Source organism: Lipotes vexillifer, unplaced genomic scaffold, assembly GCF_000442215.2.
Source record: "Lipotes vexillifer unplaced genomic scaffold, Lipotes_vexillifer_v1.1 scaffold120, whole genome shotgun sequence".
In the NCBI taxonomy this organism is placed as follows: domain Eukaryota; kingdom Metazoa; phylum Chordata; class Mammalia; order Artiodactyla; family Lipotidae; genus Lipotes; species Lipotes vexillifer.
In genome coordinates this window covers 834,205-856,211 of record NW_006791240.1, presented here as the reverse complement: position 1 = coordinate 856,211, position 22,007 = coordinate 834,205, and the positions used below count along the sequence as shown (strand labels likewise).

At 35.5% G+C, this 22,007-nt stretch overlaps 1 protein-coding gene across 2 annotated transcripts in view; it reads right to left on the bottom strand.

Annotated features, from left to right (window-relative positions):
- SPART (spartin) overlaps window positions 1–22,007 on the bottom strand; it is a 41,763-nt gene that overhangs the window by 7,243 nt on the left and 12,513 nt on the right. Inside the window, exons 3-8 of one of the 2 annotated variants that reach the window (XM_007464239.1) lie at window positions 18,621–18,818; window positions 16,253–16,408; window positions 13,646–13,769; window positions 8,811–9,005; window positions 7,625–7,783; window positions 7,457–7,547 (exon numbers count right to left, since the gene is read on the bottom strand). In XM_007464239.1, coding sequence (XP_007464301.1) covers window positions 7,457–7,547; window positions 7,625–7,783; window positions 8,811–9,005; window positions 13,646–13,769; window positions 16,253–16,408; window positions 18,621–18,818 — 923 coding nt within the window. The remainder of the gene's footprint in view (window positions 1–7,456; window positions 7,548–7,624; window positions 7,784–8,810; window positions 9,006–13,645; window positions 13,770–16,252; window positions 16,409–18,620; window positions 18,819–22,007) is intronic. The other variant, XM_007464240.1, reaches the window with a different exon arrangement.

Sequence of the window (22,007 nt, the reverse complement as noted above, 5' to 3'; positions counted from 1 at the left end):
CTGGGCCCGTGAGCCATGGCCGCTGAGCCTGTGTGTCCGGAGCCTGTGCTCCGCAACGGGAGAGGCCACAACAGTGAGAGGCCCACATTCCGCAAAAAAAAAAAAAAAAAAACCCAAAATAACCAAGACCCATATATATGCTGTCTACAAGAGACCCATTTCAGACCCAGGGACACATACAGACTGAAAGTGAAGGGATGGAAAAAGATATTCCATGCAAATGGAAATCAAAAGAAAGCTGGAGTAGCAATACTCATATCAGATGAAAGAGACTTTAAAATAAAGAATGTTACAAGAGACAAGGAGGGACACTACATAATGATCAAGGGATCAATCCAAGAAGAAGATATAACAATTATAAATAGATATGCACCCAACATAGGAGCACCTCAATACATAAGGCAAGTGCTAACAGCTATAAAAGAGGAAATTGACAGTGACACAATAATATTGGGGGACTTTAACACCTCAGTTACACCAATGGACAGATAATCCAAAATGAAAATAAATAAGGAAACAGAAGCTTTAAATGACACAATAGACCAGATAGATTTAATTAGTCTTTATAGGACATTCCATCCAAAAACAGCAGATTACACTTTCTTCTCAAGGGCGCATGGTAAATATTCTCCAGGATAGATCACACCTTGGGTCACAAATCAAGCCTCAGTAAATTTAAGAAAACTGAAATTATATCAAGCATCTTTTCTGACCACAACACTATGAGATTAGAAATGAATTACAGGGAAAAAAAACATAAAAAACACAAACACATGGAGGCTAAACAATACATTACTAAATAACCAAGAGATCATAGAAGAAATCAAAGAGGAAATAAAAAAATACCTAGAGACAAATGACAATGAAAACACGATGATCCAAAACCTACAGGATGCAGCAAAAGCAGTGTTAAGAGGGAAGTTTATAGCTATACAAGCCTACCTCAAGAAACAAGAAAAATCTCAAATAAACAACCTAAAGGAACTAGAGGAAGAAGAACAAACAAAACCCAAAGATAGAAGAAGGAAAGAAATCATAGAGATCAGAGCAGAAACAAATGAAATAGAAACAAAGAAAACAATAGCAAAGATCAATAAAACTAAAAGCTGGTTCTTTGAGAAGATAAACAAAATTGACAAACCATTAGCCAGACTCATCAAGAAAAAGAGGGAGAGGACTCAAATCAATAAAATTAGAAATGAAAAAGAAATTACAACAGACACCACACAAATACAAAGCATCCTAAGAGACTACTACAAGGAACTCTATGCCAATAAAATGGACAACCTGGAAGAAATAGACAAATTCTTAGAAAGGTATAACGTTCTAAGACTGAACCAAGAAGAAATAGAAAATATGAACAGACCAATCACAAGTAATGAAATGGAAACTGTGATTAGAAATCTCCCAACAAACAAACGTCCAGGAACAGATGGCTTCACAGGTGAATTCTATGAAACATTTAGAGAAGAGCTAATACCCATCCTTCTCAAACTCTTCCAAAAAGCTGCAGAGGAAGGAACACTCCCAAACTCATTCTATGAGGCCACCATCACCCTAATACCAAAACCAGACAAAGATACTACAAAAAAAGAAAATTATAGACCGATATCACTGATGAATATAGATGCAAAAATCCTCAACAAAATACTAGCAAACAGAATCCAACAACACATTAAAAGGATCATACACCATGATCAAGTGGGATTTATCCCAGGAATGCAACAATTCTTCAATATATGCAAATCAATCAACATGATACCCCATATTAACAAATTGAAGAATCAAAACCTTATGATCACCTCAAGAGACGCAGAAAAAACTTTTGACAAAATTCAACACCCATTTATGATAAAAACTCTCCAGAAAGTGGGCATAGAGGGAACCTACCTCACCATAATAAAGGCCATATATGACAAACCCACAGCAAACATTCTCAATGGTAAAAAACTGAAAGCATTTCTTCTAACATCAGGAACAAGACAAGGATGCCCACTCTCACCACTATTATTCAACATAGTTTTGGAAGTCCTAGCCATGGCAATCAGAGAAGAAAAAGAAATACAAATTGGAAAAGAAGAAGTAAAGCTGTCACTGTTTGCAGATGACATGATACTATACATAGAGAATCCTAAAGATGCCACCAGAAAACTACTAGAGCTAATCAATGAATCTGGTAAAGTTGCAGGATACAAAATTAATGCACAGAAATCTCTTGCATTCCTATACACTAATGATGAAAAATCTGAAAGAGAAATTAAGGAAACACTCCCATTTACCACTGCAACAAAAAGAATAAAATACCTAGGAATAAACCTACCTAAGGAGACAAAAGACCTGTATGCAGAAAACTGTAAGACACTGATGAAAGAAATTAAAGATGATAAAAACAGAGGGAGAGCTTTACCACGTTCTTGGATTGGAAGAATCGATATTGTGAAAATGACTGTACTACCCAAAGCAATCTACAGATTCAATGCAATCCCTATCAAACTATCACTGGCATTCTTCACAAAACTAGAACAAAAAATCTTAAAATTTGTATGGAGACACAAAAGACCCCGAATAGACAAAGCAGTCTTGAGGGAAAAAAACGGAGCTGGAGAAATCAGACTCCCTGACTTCACACTATACTACAAACCCACAGTAATCAAGAAAATATGGTATGGCACAAAAACAGAAATACAGATCAATGGAACAGGATAGAAAGCCTAGAGATAAACTCACGCACCTATGGTCAACTAATCTATGACAAAGGAGGCAAGGATATACAATGGAGAAAAGACAGTCTCCTCACTAAGTGGTGCTGGGAAAACTGGATAGCTACATGTAAAAGAATGAAATTAGAACACTCCCTAACACCACACACAAAAATAAACTCAAAATGGATTAAAGACCTAATAAAGACCAGACACTATAAAACTCTTAGAGGAAAACATAGGAAGAACACTCTTTGACATAAATCACAGCAAGATCTTTTTTGATCCACCTCCTAGAGTAATGGAATAAAAACAAAAATAAACAAATGGGACCTAATGAAACTTCAAAGCCTTTTCACAGCAAAGTAAACCATAAACAACATGAAAAGACAACCCTCAGAATGGGAGAAAATATTTGCAAACGAGTCAACGGAGAAAGGATTAATCTCCAAAATATATAAACAGCTCATGCAGCTCAATATCTAAAAAACAAACATCCCAATCCAAAAATGGGCAGAAGACCTAAATAGACATTTCTGCAAAGAAGACATACAGATGGCTAAGAAGCACATGAAAAGCTGCTCAACATCACTAATTATTAGAGAAATGCAAATCAAAACTACAATGAGGTATCACCTCACACAAGTTAGAATGGGCATCATCAGAAAATCTACAAACAACAAATGCTGGAGAGGGTGTGGAGAAAAGGGAACCCTCTTGCACTGTTGGTGGGAATGTAAACTGATACAGCCACTATGGAGAACAGTATGGAGGTTCCTTAAAAAACTAAAAATATAATTACCATATGACCCAGAAATCCCACTACTGGGAATATACCCAGAGAAAACCATAATTCAAAAAGACACATGCACCCCAATGTTCACTGCAGCACTATTTACAATATCCAGGTCATGGAAGCAACCTAAATGTCCACAGACAGATGAATGGATAAAGAAGATGTGGTACATATATACAATGGAATATTACTCAGCCACAAAAAGGAACGAAATTGGGTCATTCTTTGAGACGTGGATGGATCTAGAGACTGTCATACAGAGTGAAGTAAGTCAGAAAGAGAAAAACAAATATTGTATATTACGCATATATGTGGAACCTAGAAAAATGGTACAGATGAATTGGTTTGCAGGGCAGAAATTGAGACACAGATGCAGAGAACAAACGTATGGACACCAAGGGGGGAAAGCCGCAGGGGGGTGGTGGTGGTGGTGTGATGAATTGGGCGATTGGGATTGACATATATACACTAATATGTATAAAATGGATAACTAATAAGAACCTGCTGTACAAAAATAAATAAAATAAAAAGAAAAAAAAAAAACCCAAGTTTGATATGGGCCAATAAAGTAACAGCTCCTATAAAGATATACTCTTTGTCTTCTGTGCCACGTTTATCACATGCTAAATATGACCAAAACAAGAGAGGCAACCCTACTGTATTTAATCTGGTCACAAGACCTTTGGAATATTAGATTCAATTCTGGGTTCCATATTTTGAGAACAACAGTGATGAAGGAAGGATCTGGAATTCAAACTATATATGGAATTGTTAAACTGGGAGTATTTAGTAGAGAAGAAAAAATAAGTGAAGATATAGTGATTGTGTTTAAATATTTGTATAGTTACCATATTGAAAAGAGAAGACTGATCCTATATAACTCCTGAGTAGATGTTATATAGAATTCATTTTGGGTAACATGACATCTGCCAAAGGAGATACCCTCAAATGGATTTGAATTTGCCCCTTCACCCAGTACAAATTTCAGGGGAATTTTAATTAAAATTCATTAAATAAACCAATAAAATACTATACCTTATAAGAGTAAGTTCTTACAGGAAAATACTTTTACTAAGCTTATTCTTCACAAATGTGTTCTAAGATAAAATATTACTGAGGGGAAACGAAAAATGCACCTAACTTACTGAAGTTATATTATTTTCCTCTAAACAATTTAAAGTGGAAAAAAAGGAGCTTAAAGGTGAACTTTAGAAGCTATGTAGAAGAGTGATGAATTATTTAATAGATACTATACTGCAATTAAATATAGCAGGTTTAAAGTTACTTAATTGCTTTTCATTGTTCCTGTAGGTCTTCATGTTCCTAAATCTAAAATAGGACAAAAGTATTAATGTAACCAAAAAAATAAAGTCTTAATAAATATTTCTTATACATTTACCTTAAAAATTTAGGAGAGTAATTAATTATATAGATCTTTAGGTAAATCATTCATAATCAATGAACACAGTCCTGAATCATAATCAAAACCATAAAAGGCATGGGGAATATACTTCTCTAATACAAACTGCCTTTAAATAGCCTAGATTAAAAAAATAATCCTCTGCATTGGCTTAAACTACCAGAAATCAGATAAAGAAGTTTATATAATATTGGGTTGGCCAAAAAGTTCGTTTGAGTTTTTCCATAAAATGTTACATGACTACTTGGGGGAATAATTTCTCACAGACAATAAGAATACACATTTTCCAAAAATAATAAGTTTTCTTTACTATACAACCATCAGTTGGATGAGAGCAGAAAAACACAAATGCTCACTCTATCAAATAATTTTCACAGTGTAAATAAATGTAAATTCATAAATGTAAATAAATATAAATTTATGTAAATTATTGAGAACTAAATTAAATGAAAGAACAACTAGCTTTTCCAATTCTTGAGTGATAAATATCACTGAGTTATTACTGGTTTAATACTTGCAGTTTCTTCCCCTAAAAAGCAATTTCTATTTCTGAGCCAGATTATTCATAAGTGAGAAAACAGTATTACTTGGACAAAACCTGTTATTCCCCACTGTCCCTCCCATCTTTCCAAGTTTTCTAATTAAGTTACTGCTAAGACTAAAGTACCCTTATAACTGGAAATACAAACCTACTTAACTAAATTCTCACCTGCTTTTTTTCACTCCATGAATCTTTGGAGGAAAGGATAAAACTAGCAATGTACACCATAACAGAAATAAATTAGCCCAGAACCACTGTTAAAATACCCTATTTATCATATTAAGTTCTCCTCACTAAGGACAAGAAATACAAAATCTACACCAAAACCTGTACCTCCTCATTATGTGAATCTCAAACCTTTTAACAGGGCTCCACTTAACTGTACTTAGGTAAGGATTTTTTTTTTTTCATTAAAGTAGGAAATGGACAAACCCAATAAAGCACTTCCTACTTAATCATATGACTGCCTATTTATCTGTGCTAACATATGATAATCTGAAAATAACCCACTTTTGGTCTAAAAGACACTTCTGACTTTCTCCTACTCTTGCAACAAAAGAAGAAACCATTTTCCTAATTATGACTTATCCATCAAAGTAACCTGAAAGGCCTAACAAAAAGAGTGTTAGAGGTCAATGCCACAAGTAGCAGGAAGTGAGCTGGGAGACTTAAGTTTTACATCTCCACCAAAATTTCAGATCTACTCTGCATTTTCTTTTCCAAATCCTTTGGTAAAATCGGCACTCCAAGACGATATGGCTGTGTTGCTTTGATTCTAAGGTATGCATGCCCCAGACTGAGCAGATAAAATCAACTCAGGCTGGAAATTAAGTTAGTATTTCCTAAACCAAAGGTAATTTATTGTGGTGGGAGGGAGTCTAAACACATGCTAGGTAGTGTTAGAAAATAACTCTAGATACTAAACTTGCACAGATATCCCATTAAGGGCAGTGTTGGCCCAGGACTGTTCTTTGATACTGCATGACAGAGGGACCTGGCTTACATCCCAGCTCTACCACTTACTAGGGGGGTACAATTCTCAACAAGTATTTAAGGCTCAAAAGCATTTGGTTTCTTCGTCTGTAAAATGGAGATAATAGTGTTAAAGATTAAATAATACACATGGAAAGCACTGAACACAATGTCTGATATTTAAGTATTAACTCAAATGCTGTCAGTGAGTAAATAATTAACACAAATAACCAAGAGTTGAGAACACCATTATTTATTTTCTTCTAAATAAAATTAAATATTAAGATCTAAACTAATTCAAAGCTAAGAAAGCAACTCAGGTCCTTCATACTAAATTTAAGTTTAGCCCTCTAGTACTTATAAAGACAGAATAAAGAGGTAAAATCAGAAAATCCTGTTCTTAAGTCTTATCTTTAATACCACTTATCAGATAAGCTTGAATAAATCATTCATTTCTATGTTTGTCTATTTCTTAATGGTAGGTCTTCTCATACCATCTGTCTATTCCAATACAGATGCACAGTGGTAGATTCATAAGGTGTGAAAATTTAACATTCTTTGTATATAGAAGGGGCTAGTATTAACAAAGTACAATAGTTTAATTATAATTCAAGTTTTCCCTGTCAAAACTATAGGCGAACATCACCCATCAAGAACATGTAGTTGTTATAAAGCAGAAACTAACACACCATTGTAAAGCAATTTTACCCCAATAAAGATGTTAAAAAAAAAAAAAAAAGAACATGTAGTTAATAAGGCATACAGAAATTCCAGTCATTAAAAAAAACCTTAAACCTATTCTTTCCATTAATGATGAACAAGTATTTATAATAGTAATATAAGGCAAAGTCACAGTAATACTATTAATTTGCTAAAACTTTATTCTTCTCCCTACTTAAAAATAGCAAGTGAAAAAAACTGTTTTATCAGATACTTAATAAAAATAACTACACAATCATTTTAACTGTCCTAGAGTTTTACAAATGCTACAAGAGATTTCATCATTGAAATGATAAAATTCAACTTACTTGTATCTGACAGTTTGTACAGTTTCTACTGAAACATTATTAACAATGCATTTAGCTGCACATTCCAATCCTTGCCAGACAGTTGAAAATCCTGCAAATACATTTAAAAGTAAGTAAAACCAGCCCTCAGCAAAAAGATCTTCCTAAAGTTTTAGACCTTTATGTTACCTTGAACACTGCTTGCTGCTACAACCATAGCACCATCCAGGGGAGACTTCCCATTTTTGTCTTTTTTAAGAGATTCTGGAACAAGTTTGCTTCCATGCTTCTTGACATGTGGAGCTAATTCCTTTCCAACACAATTTGCTACAGTACAAACTCCATCAACTAATATAACCATAAAAAAACAAAAACAAAAACACTTAGCAAAAAATGTATTCTTCCCTTGATTTTACCACTCACTTAGCAAAATTCTTCCATGAGCATCTAAAGTTGTTTTACTGTATAATGTTACCATTCCTATTTAAAAAAGAATGAAAACAGGGCTGGTTACTTATTAAACAAAGGCTATTGCTTAGTTTAAGGATGTGTTTGCAGAGATTATTGACTCTTAAATATAATGTTCTTTTTGGCAATTTGCTTAGAAGAAAACCATCCACCTTTTCTATCTGCAGTGCAAGACTGGTAGGTCCAACTTTCATGTTTTCCAGCTAAGTGTATTCATACTTTTTCTCCCTATCAGCAAATACTCACTGAAATAGTACTAAAGTATTTAAGTCTATGTAAAAGTAAACAAACCAAAAATCTGACTCCAAAGAATACCAAATACCAAAAAGATAATCTTACTAAATTTTATGACAATCCTCTAAGGAGCTATCTGACCATCTTAAAATACCAAACTTTCAAGCTGTGATCCTCAAAGGAGAGGGGTTTAGAGGCATATTACTAGGGAAGGCTGACAGCAGAATCACTAAGTCAGCTTTATTCAAGACAATACATCCCTCACTCTTGACTCTCAACTGCTTATGCAGTGAGTTGTCCTTAAAAGAATGTGTCATATTCAAGGATAGCAAATACATTCCTTTTCAAACGCACACACACTCCCCTCTCCAACACAACAAAACAACCCCTAACCAGTGTTTCTCAGACTTTAATATGCAAATAAGAATCACCTAGAGATCTTATAAAAATGGAGATATTGAATCAGTAGGTGTGTCAAGTGCCTGAAATATTTCTAAGGCTCTCAGGCTGATGTTGCTGGATTACTGATTCTACCCTGAGTAGAAAGGCAAAACTGCTTTGTCCTTTCTTTACTCTTAAATTTAAAACATCTAAATGAGATTTAGATTAACCTGGACTAAGAGATTATTTTTATTTAACTGAAAAAAAGTAAAGGAATCTAAAGTTACTTTACCCAGGAACTGACTGACTTTCGCTGCTCCTCCGGTAGCCTGCTTTGCTATATAAAGTCCCTTGGTCACAGTTGGACTAACTTCCACTGGTTTTTCTTCTGGTTGAATCCGTTCTCGTAGCTTAGAAGCGCCTTTCTGGATGGCTTTGCCAGTAAACTCAGCACCTTTGACCAAACCCCAACTCACCCAGGAAGCACCTTTTTAAAGGAAAATTTTGAATTGCACAAAATTAGGACTGATTATACCTTTAAGCCCTTTAACAAATAACTGATCAACAGGAAAAAAAAAACAAGGAGTTCAATATTCAAATCCCAAACATGCCATAAATTTTCAAGCCAACTTTGTACTTGTAGTGTTCTGCCTGTAATATATACCTTTTCTAAGTAAATTTGTTTTTCAATACTTAGGTCATATATCACTCAACAACAGTTCTGTATTACTCTAAGCTGTCACTACAACTTGTAGGCATCTCTATATATTACTTACCACAATATACTACTGTTAGGGACTAATTTTGGGTTTTGGTGCCATTACGATGGTATTTGGCTAGAAGACCCAGCATTCTTGTTCTTTTTGCCTTAGTCCAGGCACCACTTTTCCCCCACAAAGCCTTGAAGCTGACAGATACACCAACAACCTGTATCTCAAACACCAAGGCAGAAATTTTGCTTGTTTGCTTTGGGCTAAAGACATAAGGCAGGGGGTTCTGCTCCTTCCTCAGTCCCAAATCCCTTGATCTCAGCACCTTTTAATTTGCACTTTAAACCTGAACGACAAAGACATGAGAACTCCCAAAAAATTCAGGAGAAGAAAAACTCTAAAAGAAAAGAAGGTTGAGCTATTTCTAGCTATTTCTCATGAGACTAGGCCCTAGCCTTTTGCTTTGCTCATGCTTCTTGGAGCAAGAATGAAAGGAGAAGAGATTGTCAGAGAGAAAGCAGGGTGAGAGAGACTTCTCTAGTGAAAAGAAAAGGCCTTGAGCTAGACAGCATGTGGGAAAAGGAGAAGTGGGAAGGAGATGGGAGAACCAAGAAAACAAACACAAGAAGAACAGTTTTCCCTAAGAGGGGGGAGGAAAGTGTTACCCTCCCCTGGGGAGAGTTACAATTTTAAATATCTCCTTTCTGGCTATACCCTGAAACAATGAGCTTTTAAAAATAAACTTAAGTATGTTTTCCAAGATCTGTGCCATGGTTTTTATATAATTACTTCAGCCCATTAGTAAGCAGGCATCCAATGATGTGAAAATCATACCCATTTATTTAAAAATGTGAATGAAAAGTACCAAGTAGTAACTGATTGGAAAAATTGATGTGTTTCTCTTCCTGTTTCAGACAACATGTCCACCTCCGGCTCCAACCCTATCCCCACTGTCCTACCCTTGGCGGAGATCAGGGCTCAAACCCAGGCAAACAGGTTCCAGCCAGGAGTTCACATAACAATAAAGGGACTGAAGATGTCTAGTCAAGAAAAAAATTATGTGTTTTTAGAGTTAACTGATAGATTGAAAAGTATTAGGTGAAAACCAGCTGAACTTGAAGGAAAACTAATAAATCATAAAATAAATGACAATGAACAAAGGAGAGCTCAAGTAGACTATAATCCTACAAAGAAACTATATCAAACAAGGGGGATGGAGTCCATCGATGACTTTCAGAAAAATAAGTGGAAGTGAGATAAATGAAAAGTCACAGGACTAATAAAGAGAAAAACTAGATGTTAATTATAAACAAGATATCACCACGGAAGAGATAATTCAAACTGTAGAGGCTGCAATAGAAGATACGGAAATACCATATTTCATTGGTAGCTATTAAGATCTTTTAAACGGCATGTGTAATGCCAGATATAGATTTATTCTATCCATGTCTGCGTCCTACACACCCAGTTAATGCTGAGAGATAGCAGGCAACGAATGAATGCTGAATGAGAGGTTGGCAGATGACATAAAATGACCTAATTCAAACCTAACCCAGTGGGGGCTCTATTCAGTCTACTGCCACCAATCTTCTACCTCCTCCCAAATTAGCTTATTAGACTCTACTCCATCTAAAATGTTTGGCAGCTGCCTTCTTAAAGTGTAATGTAAGTCTAAGCTTCTCAAACCAATTTTCTACATGTGTAAATTTTAAGCATTATTTTTTCACCTCTTACATTCATAAAGTATAAGACTATAGCTTTTACTGATCTTTACTCATCATTGGGCTAAGGTGAATGAGCTCAATTTAGATCCCTGGTTTACTCATCTTTGTACAGAACCTACATGAGTCAGGTAGAAATAGTTTCTTGACAGATCAGATACTTTTTTCTGGAGTAAATCTTGGATATTTCTTACACCTTTCTCTGTAACTCATACCTTAAGTATTCAGTGAGCTAGTTGTTTTTCATGTTACCTATTAAAAAGCATATAAGGAGACAGGTATTCTGATTGGCAGTTAAATAGTTTTAATGTTATTATTAGGGCTATTGCTAAAACTCTAGCCCTGAGGATACAGGATGAAAAGGAAGAGAGTTACAAGCCTGAAGACACTGAAGTCCCAAGTAGTAAAGAAGGTCTCTAAGTGTTACTAGAAGGCAGTTTTGGCTCATTTTCAAATGATGCACTGCTAACAGTTCTTTTGAAATCTCTGAAGAGATCTCTCCTCAGTGTTAGCTGGCTCTCAGGATGATCTACTTCTTCGAAAAGAACCAGTGTGTGGAATCTGTATGGTACCTAGGAGTCCTAAGATTTTGTGGCCCATGGTATTTTTCCAAAGATGGTCAAAAACAGTATCTCCTATTCCACATGTTCTTTCAACATGACCTTGACATTCTTCCCATTGAGAAGTGGGGTCTATGTCACATTCCCTTGAATCTGGGCAGGCTTGTTACTTGCTTATAACTAATGATGCTGGAAATCTCCAAGAGTATGTCAGAAATGGTAATGCAGCTTCTGCCTGTTTGGTGGACCATTCACACTTGAACCCTGGGCTACTATGCAGATGCCAGATGAGCTTAAGGCTGCCATGCTGTGAGGAAGTCAAGAGGCACGGAGAGGTCATGTGTAGGCAGTCCTAGATCTTGAGCTCTCCTAACCCAGATGCCAACTTCAGTGTGACTGAAGGAGCCTTCAAATGATTCCAGCCCCCAGCTACTGAGTCACTAGTCGGCCTCTGAGTCTTCCTAACTGAGGCCCTGACATCATGAAGCAGATAAAACCATCCCTGATATGACCTTTTGGAATACCTGGCCCACAGAATTCCTAAGCGTAAACAAATTGTTGTTTCACATCATTAAGTTTGGGATGGTTTGTTACACATGGATACTATACAGTCTTATAGCAGTATAAACTCAAAAACTTAATTACCTTTGAATTTAGTTATCTACATATGTGTGGATAAGGGCTAATTTTCTGAACATTGACCTAATAAACAACTTAGCAGCCTGTAAAGTTAGGGTGCAAGGTAGTAAGAGTGAAGGTTTTTCTTTACAACTCTTTTTTTTTTGATGTGCACCATTTTTAAAGTCTTTATTGAATTTGTTACAATATTGCTTCTGTTTTACATTTTGCTTTTTTTTGGCCGGGAGGCATGTGGGATCTTAGCTCTCCAACCAGGGATTGAACTTGCACCCCCTGCATTGGAAGGCAAAGTCTTAACCACTGGACCACCAGGGAAGTCTCTTTACAACTTCTTTAAAAATCTCTTTCAAGGATAAATTTTAACTGTTACACATATATTTGAAAATTTGGCTTTATCTTTTCTACTTGTCTCAAGCAGCTCTTTGACACTCGGCAAAATATTTTGTTTGCTCCTAGCTACTTAATCATTTTTCACTTATTTTAGTTTGTTGGCTTTTCATGTTAAAGATTTCCTCTGCTTTAGACACCTCCATTATTTTAATGAGTTTAAACCTATATACCAGAGATGGAAACCTATATTGATAGTCTATTAAATAACTAGTCAAGATCCTCTTACTGGGTCATGAATTTGACTTACTGAATAATAATGACTGGCAATGTTTTTTAAAAAACAAAATATAAGGTCTCAATCTGAGAGCTACTGCAGTTAAATTGTTAACCAATTAAAGTATAAACACATGTGTCAGTAATGATTATTTTGTTTTTAAAATAAATGATCTGAAGCCCTTTCTGACCATAATTAAATAGTAGGGTCTACTTCCCAAACAGCTTGGCTATAATTCTCAGGTCTCCTCATGCCTGAATTGCCACAAAGTTAGGGGAGTGCTACTTTGCTTCCAAAGACGGATGAATGTCATTTTTTGGGGGGAGAAGGAGGAAGGAGAGGGGAGAAAAAAAGATTAAGGGGGAATTTCAAAGGGGAAAGGAAAATAACTAATTTTATGTTCAGAGCTATTCTGAAAGTTTGGAGATTCCTGAAGCTTTTCACTACCAATTTTCCCAAGAGTAAAACAGAATAATAGACCAAGAAGAACTTACACCAATATGACAATATGTGACATTCAAAGAGACTAGTTCCTTCTATATTTTTTTTTTTTTTTTTTTTTTGTGGTACACAGGCCTCTCACTGCTGTGGCCTCTCCCGTTGCGGAGCACAGGCTCCGGACGCGCAGGCTCAGCGGCCATGGCTCACGGGCCCAGCCTCTCCACGGCATGTGGGATCTTCCTGGACCGGGGCACGAACCCATGTCCCCTGCATCGGCAGGCGGACTCTCAACCACTGCGCCACCAGGGAAGCCCTAGTTCCTTCTATTTTTAAATATTTATAAACTGATCATTTAAAACCAAAACATAAAATAGTATCTTTCCAAGTATTCTCTAATGGGATTCAAAGGTTTCACATTATGCAGGCAAAAAAAGTTAACATTACTATAATACCTGACAAAATGTTTTGAGCCACTTTCTCACTCCATTCAGGTAATTCCTTTGCTTTTTCTTCTGAAACTGGCTCATAAGGTACAATGTGACTCAGATTAACTTCTTCACTTGAAGTACCTTTGGTCTAAACAGTAAAAATATTTCAAAATGTGAAATAAATACTAAGAGGAGGAAAAATCATAAGCATTTTATAATAAAATATTAAGCCAACAAATACTAATTAATGAAAATATTTCCAGGCAACCTAGTTATAAGTACATTTTATTACATAAAGTGCAATACCATAACCACCGTGAAGGTGAAAACTGTTCTGGTCTTATGTTAGGTACCATTGGTAAGTAAGATTTAAATACCAACATACCTCCAATACAGCATTTATCAAATTATATTTAAACTGATTAATTTTTTTCTTTCTTTGACCACTCTGAGTTCCTTTACAGAGCTATCACCCCCTAGATATTGGTATGTATGCATACAGTACTCAGTAAGGTTAAAAGATTTCTGTTAAATGACTCAGTCAGTAAGGAAGAATGTATCCAAATAAACTGGTTTTGACAGAAATCAAGTAAAAGCAAATAAAAGTATATAAACACAGAATCTACCATTCCATTTGAATGGAAATGGGAAACAGAAATACTTGTACTTTGCTAATTTAACAGCTAGGGCCAACATTCAAAATTTCAAAGCTAAATTTGTTTTCATTCTAAAAACTTAGGAGTAGGCTAACTCAGACCTCATTATAATTTGCAACTTCTATCTTTGACAATGTGCCAATGTCCCTAATATATAAAGAGCTCCTAGAAATTGTGAAGGACTAACAACCCAGTAATAAAAATGGACAAAGGACATAACTAGACATCACACAGAAAACAAAATTCAAGTTACCCTCATGCATTTGCTCAACTTCACTCATAATAAAATCGATGCAAATTAATATATTCCAATATATTTCTCTCATCATCAGATTGCCAAAAAATAGACCACCTACTCTGGTGAGTAGGCTGTGGGGAGACAGGTATGCTCCAACAGCTACTGGTGCAGTGCTGAATAGTATACTCCTTAGGGAGGGCAATGTAGCAAAATCTATCAGAATTACAAATGCATTTACCTATTGACACAGTAACCCCATCTCTAAGAATTTATTTGATGAATTACCTGCAGATGTATGAATCAATGGCTCTACAAAGTCATTCATTGAAACACTGCTTGTAATACCAAATAATCACACCAAACACCCCTCAATAAGAGACTGATTAAAGAAACTATGATATATTCATACAATGAAATATAAGGTAAAAAAGACTGAGGAAGTTCTCTATTTACCCCAGACTTTATTATCCAAAAAAAAAAAAAAAATATATATATAGGACACTCTATATGATGTTCCCTTATGTATAAGAAAGGGAGAGAAATAATTACAGATTTTGTTTGCTTTTATCAGCCTCAAAAAAACCCAGGAAAGAAACACAAGATCCTAATAAAAGTAATTACCGACAGTGGCAGGAGGAATGGTGTAGACAGGGACAAAGGTGGGAGTAAAGGTTTCCAAAGGTATATATATATATATATTTTAATATAATTAGATTTTTTTTTAACCAAGGAATTATATTTTAAAAAATGAAGTTCTAACTTCCATTTTGGACTCCCAATGTCCTCATAAAGCTGGTCTAAGATGCTCAACATAACCCACAGTGACAGTTGGCAAGTAAAAGAATATTCATGTGATATTCATTAATTCCAAAGACAATTACTGAGCACTTATAATATGGAATACAACAAAGAACAGTACGAAACTGTTTACAATTCAATACTCACACAATGTTATTTTCTTTCACCATAGGTTTGCTTATTTCACCTTCGGGACTCATCTTAGCCATAGTGCCTTCCAGGAGGAGCCTCCTTAACTGCTTCCCACACCACTCATCTATGTGGAAGGTACAGCCTAGTGTTCTATACAACTTATGTACTTTCATCTAATGATCACATTGGGTAGAAATTATCTCTTTGCTAATCTGTCCTCCCCACTAGATGGGAAATATTTTGAGATGAGAAATTAAAAATTTTTCCCACTATGCTCATCTTTCTAGCACTCAATAAATATTTCCTAAATTCTAATCCAAATTTACCATTTGGAACATATCACAAAATCTAAGAAATGAAAGAAGAAACTACTAAGTGTATTTTTTTAAAGCCCATTTTCCCTGTTCTGTTGACTATTCATGAAGAAATAAGGAACTGAATAAAAATGGTAGTGTAAGGAAAAGCATACCTAGCCCCAAGATCTTGGTGTATATAGGAAGGTGGAGAATAACACAAAACAAAAAAGCACACACATCATTAATGTAATTATAAAAATCTTTCAAATAGTTGCAAAAAACTATCCCCCCAAACACAGATTACCTTTTAAAACAGTTTAAATAACAAATACTTGGAAAGGGAAATATTAAAGCTGATTATATAATTATTTTACCAGTGATAACTTTGTGAATCTGCAAGTTGCTCTGCTTCAGTAAATGGGGATCTTATAAATAATTTAAACTGGTGAAAGGTACCATTAGAATAGAACACACACTCATACCTTGTTGATCTTTCACTTACTCTACTAACCTTTTTCCCCCGTTTCCCCTTATGACGCACATCCTTACTGCCTGGGTCCAACTGTCTCATATCAGTGCCACTGGCTTCCTTCAGTTGGTTAGAGGGGCATCTTGATCTTCCAGGGAGTTGGAATTCATTTTCTCCTTCTGCCCGGTCCCAGTTGGCCTAGGGAGTAAAGGCCTAAGCTTAGCTCAAATTCAAATTTCCTCTAAGTTACAGTACACCATGCTCCAATAATATACCTATTCAAATGACAGTGTTTTACAATTACTTTTACTAGTTTTTCTCTATACTTTTATCTCGTCACCAAACCTCAAACGTTTGAGTTCTTTGGCTCACAGGATATGGCCTAAAGCAAATTTCAAAAAAACAAAGTACAAGAGATAAACTTATAGCAGTAGTTGGTACAAGTGATCGTTAAATCAGATGCAGCTACATTTGAATTTAGTTAAACGATAAATTATAAGTTTTAGAAAACACATACAAGACTAAATGAGTTTAAAGGCAATTAACAATTGGGAGACTGGGATTGACATATATATACTAATATGTATAAAATGGATAACATAAGAACCTACTGTATAAAAAAATAAATTAAATTCAAAATTTCAAAAATAAATAAATAAAGGCAATTAACAAAACTCATGTCCAGTTTAACTACTCTGCATTATTGGAAGGCTGACTTTGTTTTTCCATTTTTGCACTCAACACTAAAGATAATCTGCTTGCATACACTTTGCTGAATGAATGCTTAACAGTAAAGGCAAATCAAAAGTATAGCTAGTAACTAGCTTTTGTTTACTGTTGGAGTTCTAGGACAATACAGAAAACTAAAAATAACATTCAACCAAAAAAATAAAACTGAACAGAGGAAGTAAACATATAACCTAAAGGTCAGTTTAATTTCTTTCCTATAGCCCAGTAATATAGGCCAAATGAATGTAGGGGTAAAGGGAGAAACAGCTCCATAAAAGGTCTGGAATACTTAAGGAATGTCACTTCATTCAGCTAGTAAACAGCAAAGCTTATTAGACTTAAACCCATATCCATTTGACCATGTTGCTGCTTTTGTAAACTCCTCTCCTAAGCACATCGAGGCTACACACACTTCCGTATGGGGGTCATGGGTTTTGTTAACACAGCTTAAATATCTAGTATTTAAGAACATGTTGATCACCAGGTCATTCTCATATATAGTTCTTACAACGTAATGCTGAGATGACTCTCCGACCTTTCACTTAGCTGGTGATCTGCTCCCACCACCTCTGATCTTAAATGTTTAATACAGGTATGGATTAAAAGTGTATTCTACTTCCTCAGAAAAAAGGAACCAACCTTTCATGACTGAACTCAAAGGAAACTATTTTGTGAAATCCTCCCAGACCTCCTTTCACTTTTTTTCCATCACCTCTCATACTGTACTGTGGTTATTCAACAGACTGTAAGGTGCTCAAGAATAGGAGCTGTTATATATGTATCTTTATAGCCTCTTCTGTTCTTTCTTCCCACCCCATCATTTAACATAGAACCAGGTTAAATAATGAATTCTAAGTATCTGCTGACTGAAAGAGAAAATAAAAGATTACACTACCATGCTGTCAATCTCCTTCAACCTCAGATAACTGTCAGTATTCACAATCAAACATATTTTCCCCCTCTTGTCCTACATTAGGATGGGCAAGCACACTTAAAGAAAATATCTCCATTATACTCTATGTCAACTCCCTATAACAGATCAGCATGTGGGCAGAGGAAATGGGCTAAATAAGTTCACAGGATGACCAATCGTATTTTAAATCACATTTTATTTTGCCTTCGTTCATCATGACAACAAAGACAATTCCCTCAAACAAAACCTGTTCCTCAAGTCATACCCCTAAAATGTCCAATATTACCCAGATGCTAATGCTGAAATTACCATCACTTCACCATTTAGTCCCATTGGCCCACTTTCCCAACTAAGAAGACAGTGGTCATAACAAAAGCAAATGTTCACAGAACATTACCACTTGCTAGCACTGATGTAAGTGCCTTAATGTATTAACTTTTAATCTTCATCACAGCCCAATGAAGTGGATGTGATCATTATCCTGACTTTATGATAAAGAAACTAAACTATAGAGAAGATCAACAGCTTGAGTTAAACAGCTATTAAGCGGAAGAGTTCAAATTCAAACAGAGGCAATCTGACTCCAGAGACCACAATCTTAATCACTATTTACAGCCAATTCCCAACTTGTATTTGTGAATATGCAAGCAAATTATATACTCTCAGTTTCCTAACTCTGATCACATTAGAGCTTATTACAGTTTCTTTAAAAGCAGAAGTGCTTATGTTACAGTAGGTTTACATCCTGAAGGTGATCGCACAAGTTACCTGGAGCCGAAGGTCAGACATTTGTCTTAATAGATCCTCAAAGAGTTCTCTATCATCTTCTGGTAATTCAGAAGACAAGACGACCCCCACGAAGCATCCTGATGCTTGTAACATTGTATCAGGAAACATGTAGGCTCCTATAGTACATTTAAGAACTGGAGATCTATCAGGAACTAGAGGATACAACCAGTCACAAACCTGAAAAGGTTAATTTAAAACAAATCAATTAATAGAACTAGGTTTTCACTGAGGTTTTAAATATTGTTATACTAGCAAACACACATTTTAAAGTTTGAAATGCATTTTACAAGGCTTTCTAGAACCATCAGCATCGACAAACCCCCAATAAAAATCAGCCATCTGCTAGTCTGATCTCCCTGCAAAACACTCACAGGAACTGTGCTAAAAATGTTATTGCTCCACTAATTATATAGTCTTAAAACTCGTGCCCTAAAACAGCCCACTGTTAACCAATAATGAGTCTAGCTTTAAATAAATGGTCAAAGTAAATTAAGGTTTTATTATTCAAATTAGACATCCCTTTGTGGAAAAAAATAAAATCAAACTGTTTCCAAGTACTCCAAATGTATTTACTGATTTAATCCTCTTGGTTAGTGTTGTCATTTTAACTACAAGAAAACTGAGGCACAGAGGGTTGCTCAGAGTCAACAACCAAAAAGTGGGGCTAGGGTTTAAGCACATGCTATCTGCCATGGGAGAAACTAAACAATTATTTTAATTAGAAACCCAGCATTCAAAATGTTGACTTTTCTTTTAACTAAACCCAACCTGATCTGACAGAGCAAGAAGATTAAGTTACATTTATGGGTTCACTATCTATTGTGAAGTTAAATCAAAATGACACAAAGCTGCCCTGCAACGTCATCTGGCGACGTCAGATTATCACAATAAGACTTAATTAAGCTCACCTGCTAGAGATCTAAATTCAGAAGAAACTAAGTTTAAATCAGAATACCCAAATTATTCATTTCCATTATTCTTTGAGTGACCAGAATATAACTTCACCCCTCACCCAGGACACTCTCTTCCTAATATTAAGAAACTTGGGAGAACAGTAGATTATCAAAATACTGTGCAATAAACATGAGTCAATGGGATTAAATATTTCATATAAACGATGGAAAATCCTGGTATACTATCATCATCTCTGACCAACAGAATATGAATGTGCAGGGATCAAGCAGTCAAGTCTGACTCTTTCCTAGAAAGTGCTTAACAAACATTTTCAAATTCTTTTTTTTAATGGATCCTCTCTTTTTTTTGTCATCTCAACTTTTTAGTCATCTCCAACTTTTATAAAAGTCAAACTTCAGACAAGTTACAATAAAACTGATTACTGTATTTTCCAAAGTATGACATATAACCATCTGTGGTATATGAAATGACTTCAAGTAATATACAAACTAAAGTTGAGTAGCAACATATTTTAAAATGTATTAGGGAAAAATACGGTATCTTTCCCTCAATTTCACAGTTGTTATTGTTTAGGAAAAAATTAACAAATGAGACATTTAAATAAAAATATGAATAACAAGTGTTGGATTTAACAAAAAAAATCATAAGGGTTATACTTAAATGACTAAAGATTGGGAAAGGTTTCTTTTACTATGCCATGATTTCTCTAAGATTAACTACATTCTGGTCACCTTGACTGAAATGGAGTATCCTCAAATCTTCTCAAATAAAACTTTATAGACCTTTCTCAGGGTAGATTATTACAGATTGGTGAGCTCATCCACCATAGGCTGACTTCTCCCACTTTCACTTGCAGAGGGCAATCTCATGTCCAAGTTCCCTATGAACTGACTATAAATTTAACAGGTTTAAAAAGTATATTAAAACTAAAGTCAAGAGAAAAATAGTTTTTAGAAGCCACAGAATTCTAGTCTGCCTATTTAAAACCAAATTAATTTCTAACTTCCTAAATAAAGCAATAGTGATTTTTTTGCAGCGTAAAAAATTACATCTAGGGCTTCCCTGGTGGTGCAGTGGTTGAGAGTCCACCTGCCGATGCAGGGCACATGGGTTCGTGCCCCGGTCTGCGAAGATCCCACATGCCGCGGAGCGGCTGGGCCTGTGAGCCATGGCCGCTGAGCCTGCGCGTCCGGAGCCTGTGCTCCGCAACAGGAGAGGCCACAACAGTGAAAGGCCCGCGTACCGCAAAATAAAACAAAAACAAAAACAAAGAACAACAACAACAACAAAATTATATCTAACTTCTAATACTTAGCTGTTTCAATGTTTGTTTTTTAGAACAAAAAAATTCAGGGAACACCTGGTTACGCTCTTTAAGGACACTGCTACAAATATCCGAATACATGTAAATGAGAGCCCCTTAAAAAGACTCAAACTTTGGGTACAATTTTACTTTTTATTTAGGACTCAAAATAGGAGATGTTGGAAAGGTTAAAAACAAAATTAAAAGAACTAAGACAGAACAAATTTTTACTAGAGAACAAGTCATTTTAATGGTTGGGCTCATGAGCTCATTCTACATGTAGTAGAATGTTTCTGATGTTCATTCCCCACACCTCCAGTAGCCCAGGCCCCAAAGGTTTTTTAAATTCTACTTTTACTCTATTACCATATCAGCAGAAAGTATTATATCTTTTATCAGCCCCCTCCCAATCCCAGTCAAAAAGCCTACTCTTTTTAACCTCAAGGCTTCTTTTTTAAAATAACTTATGGGATTCACACTATTCTTCCTGTCCATTAATGAAGTTTTCCTTTCAACAATGCCCCAAAATATCTCCTTCATACATCCCTAGTAAGTCTCCAACTATCTTTAAACAACCTTCAAGTTGACTCCATGTACAAGCTGCATAAGAACTGAAAATAGAATATACCAAGAGAGAAAATAAATCTGGATAACTAGTACTGTAACTAAACCACATCATCTGGACTCTGGATAAAAGCACCTGCCTTGCTCAAATAGTCATCTCCCTTACATGCAAACCCTTTTGTTATATCCAATGTATACTGAATCCTTACTTTTAGAACCCCATCTCCCTGTACCAATGTCCACTCTTTTAAAAACAGATTGATATTGGACCATCACCTTCAGAATATCTTACAAATTCCACAAGTTTCCTAACAACAACTTTTATTTAGCACCAGTCTTTGTTCTTGGACCAAGGGTATCCTGGTAAATTTATGTGCTTGGAAAGTTAGAACTGCATCTTAGATGATCGTCACAGTCTCTACTTGTAGACAAGGGTTTCTCAACCTTGGCATGACTGAAATTTTCAGTTAATTTTTTTACTGATGAGAGCTATCCTGTTTAGATGTTTAGCAGTACACCTGGCCTCTACCCACCATATATGCCAGTAGCAGTAGCACACTCCCCAGTCCCAGTTGTGACGACCA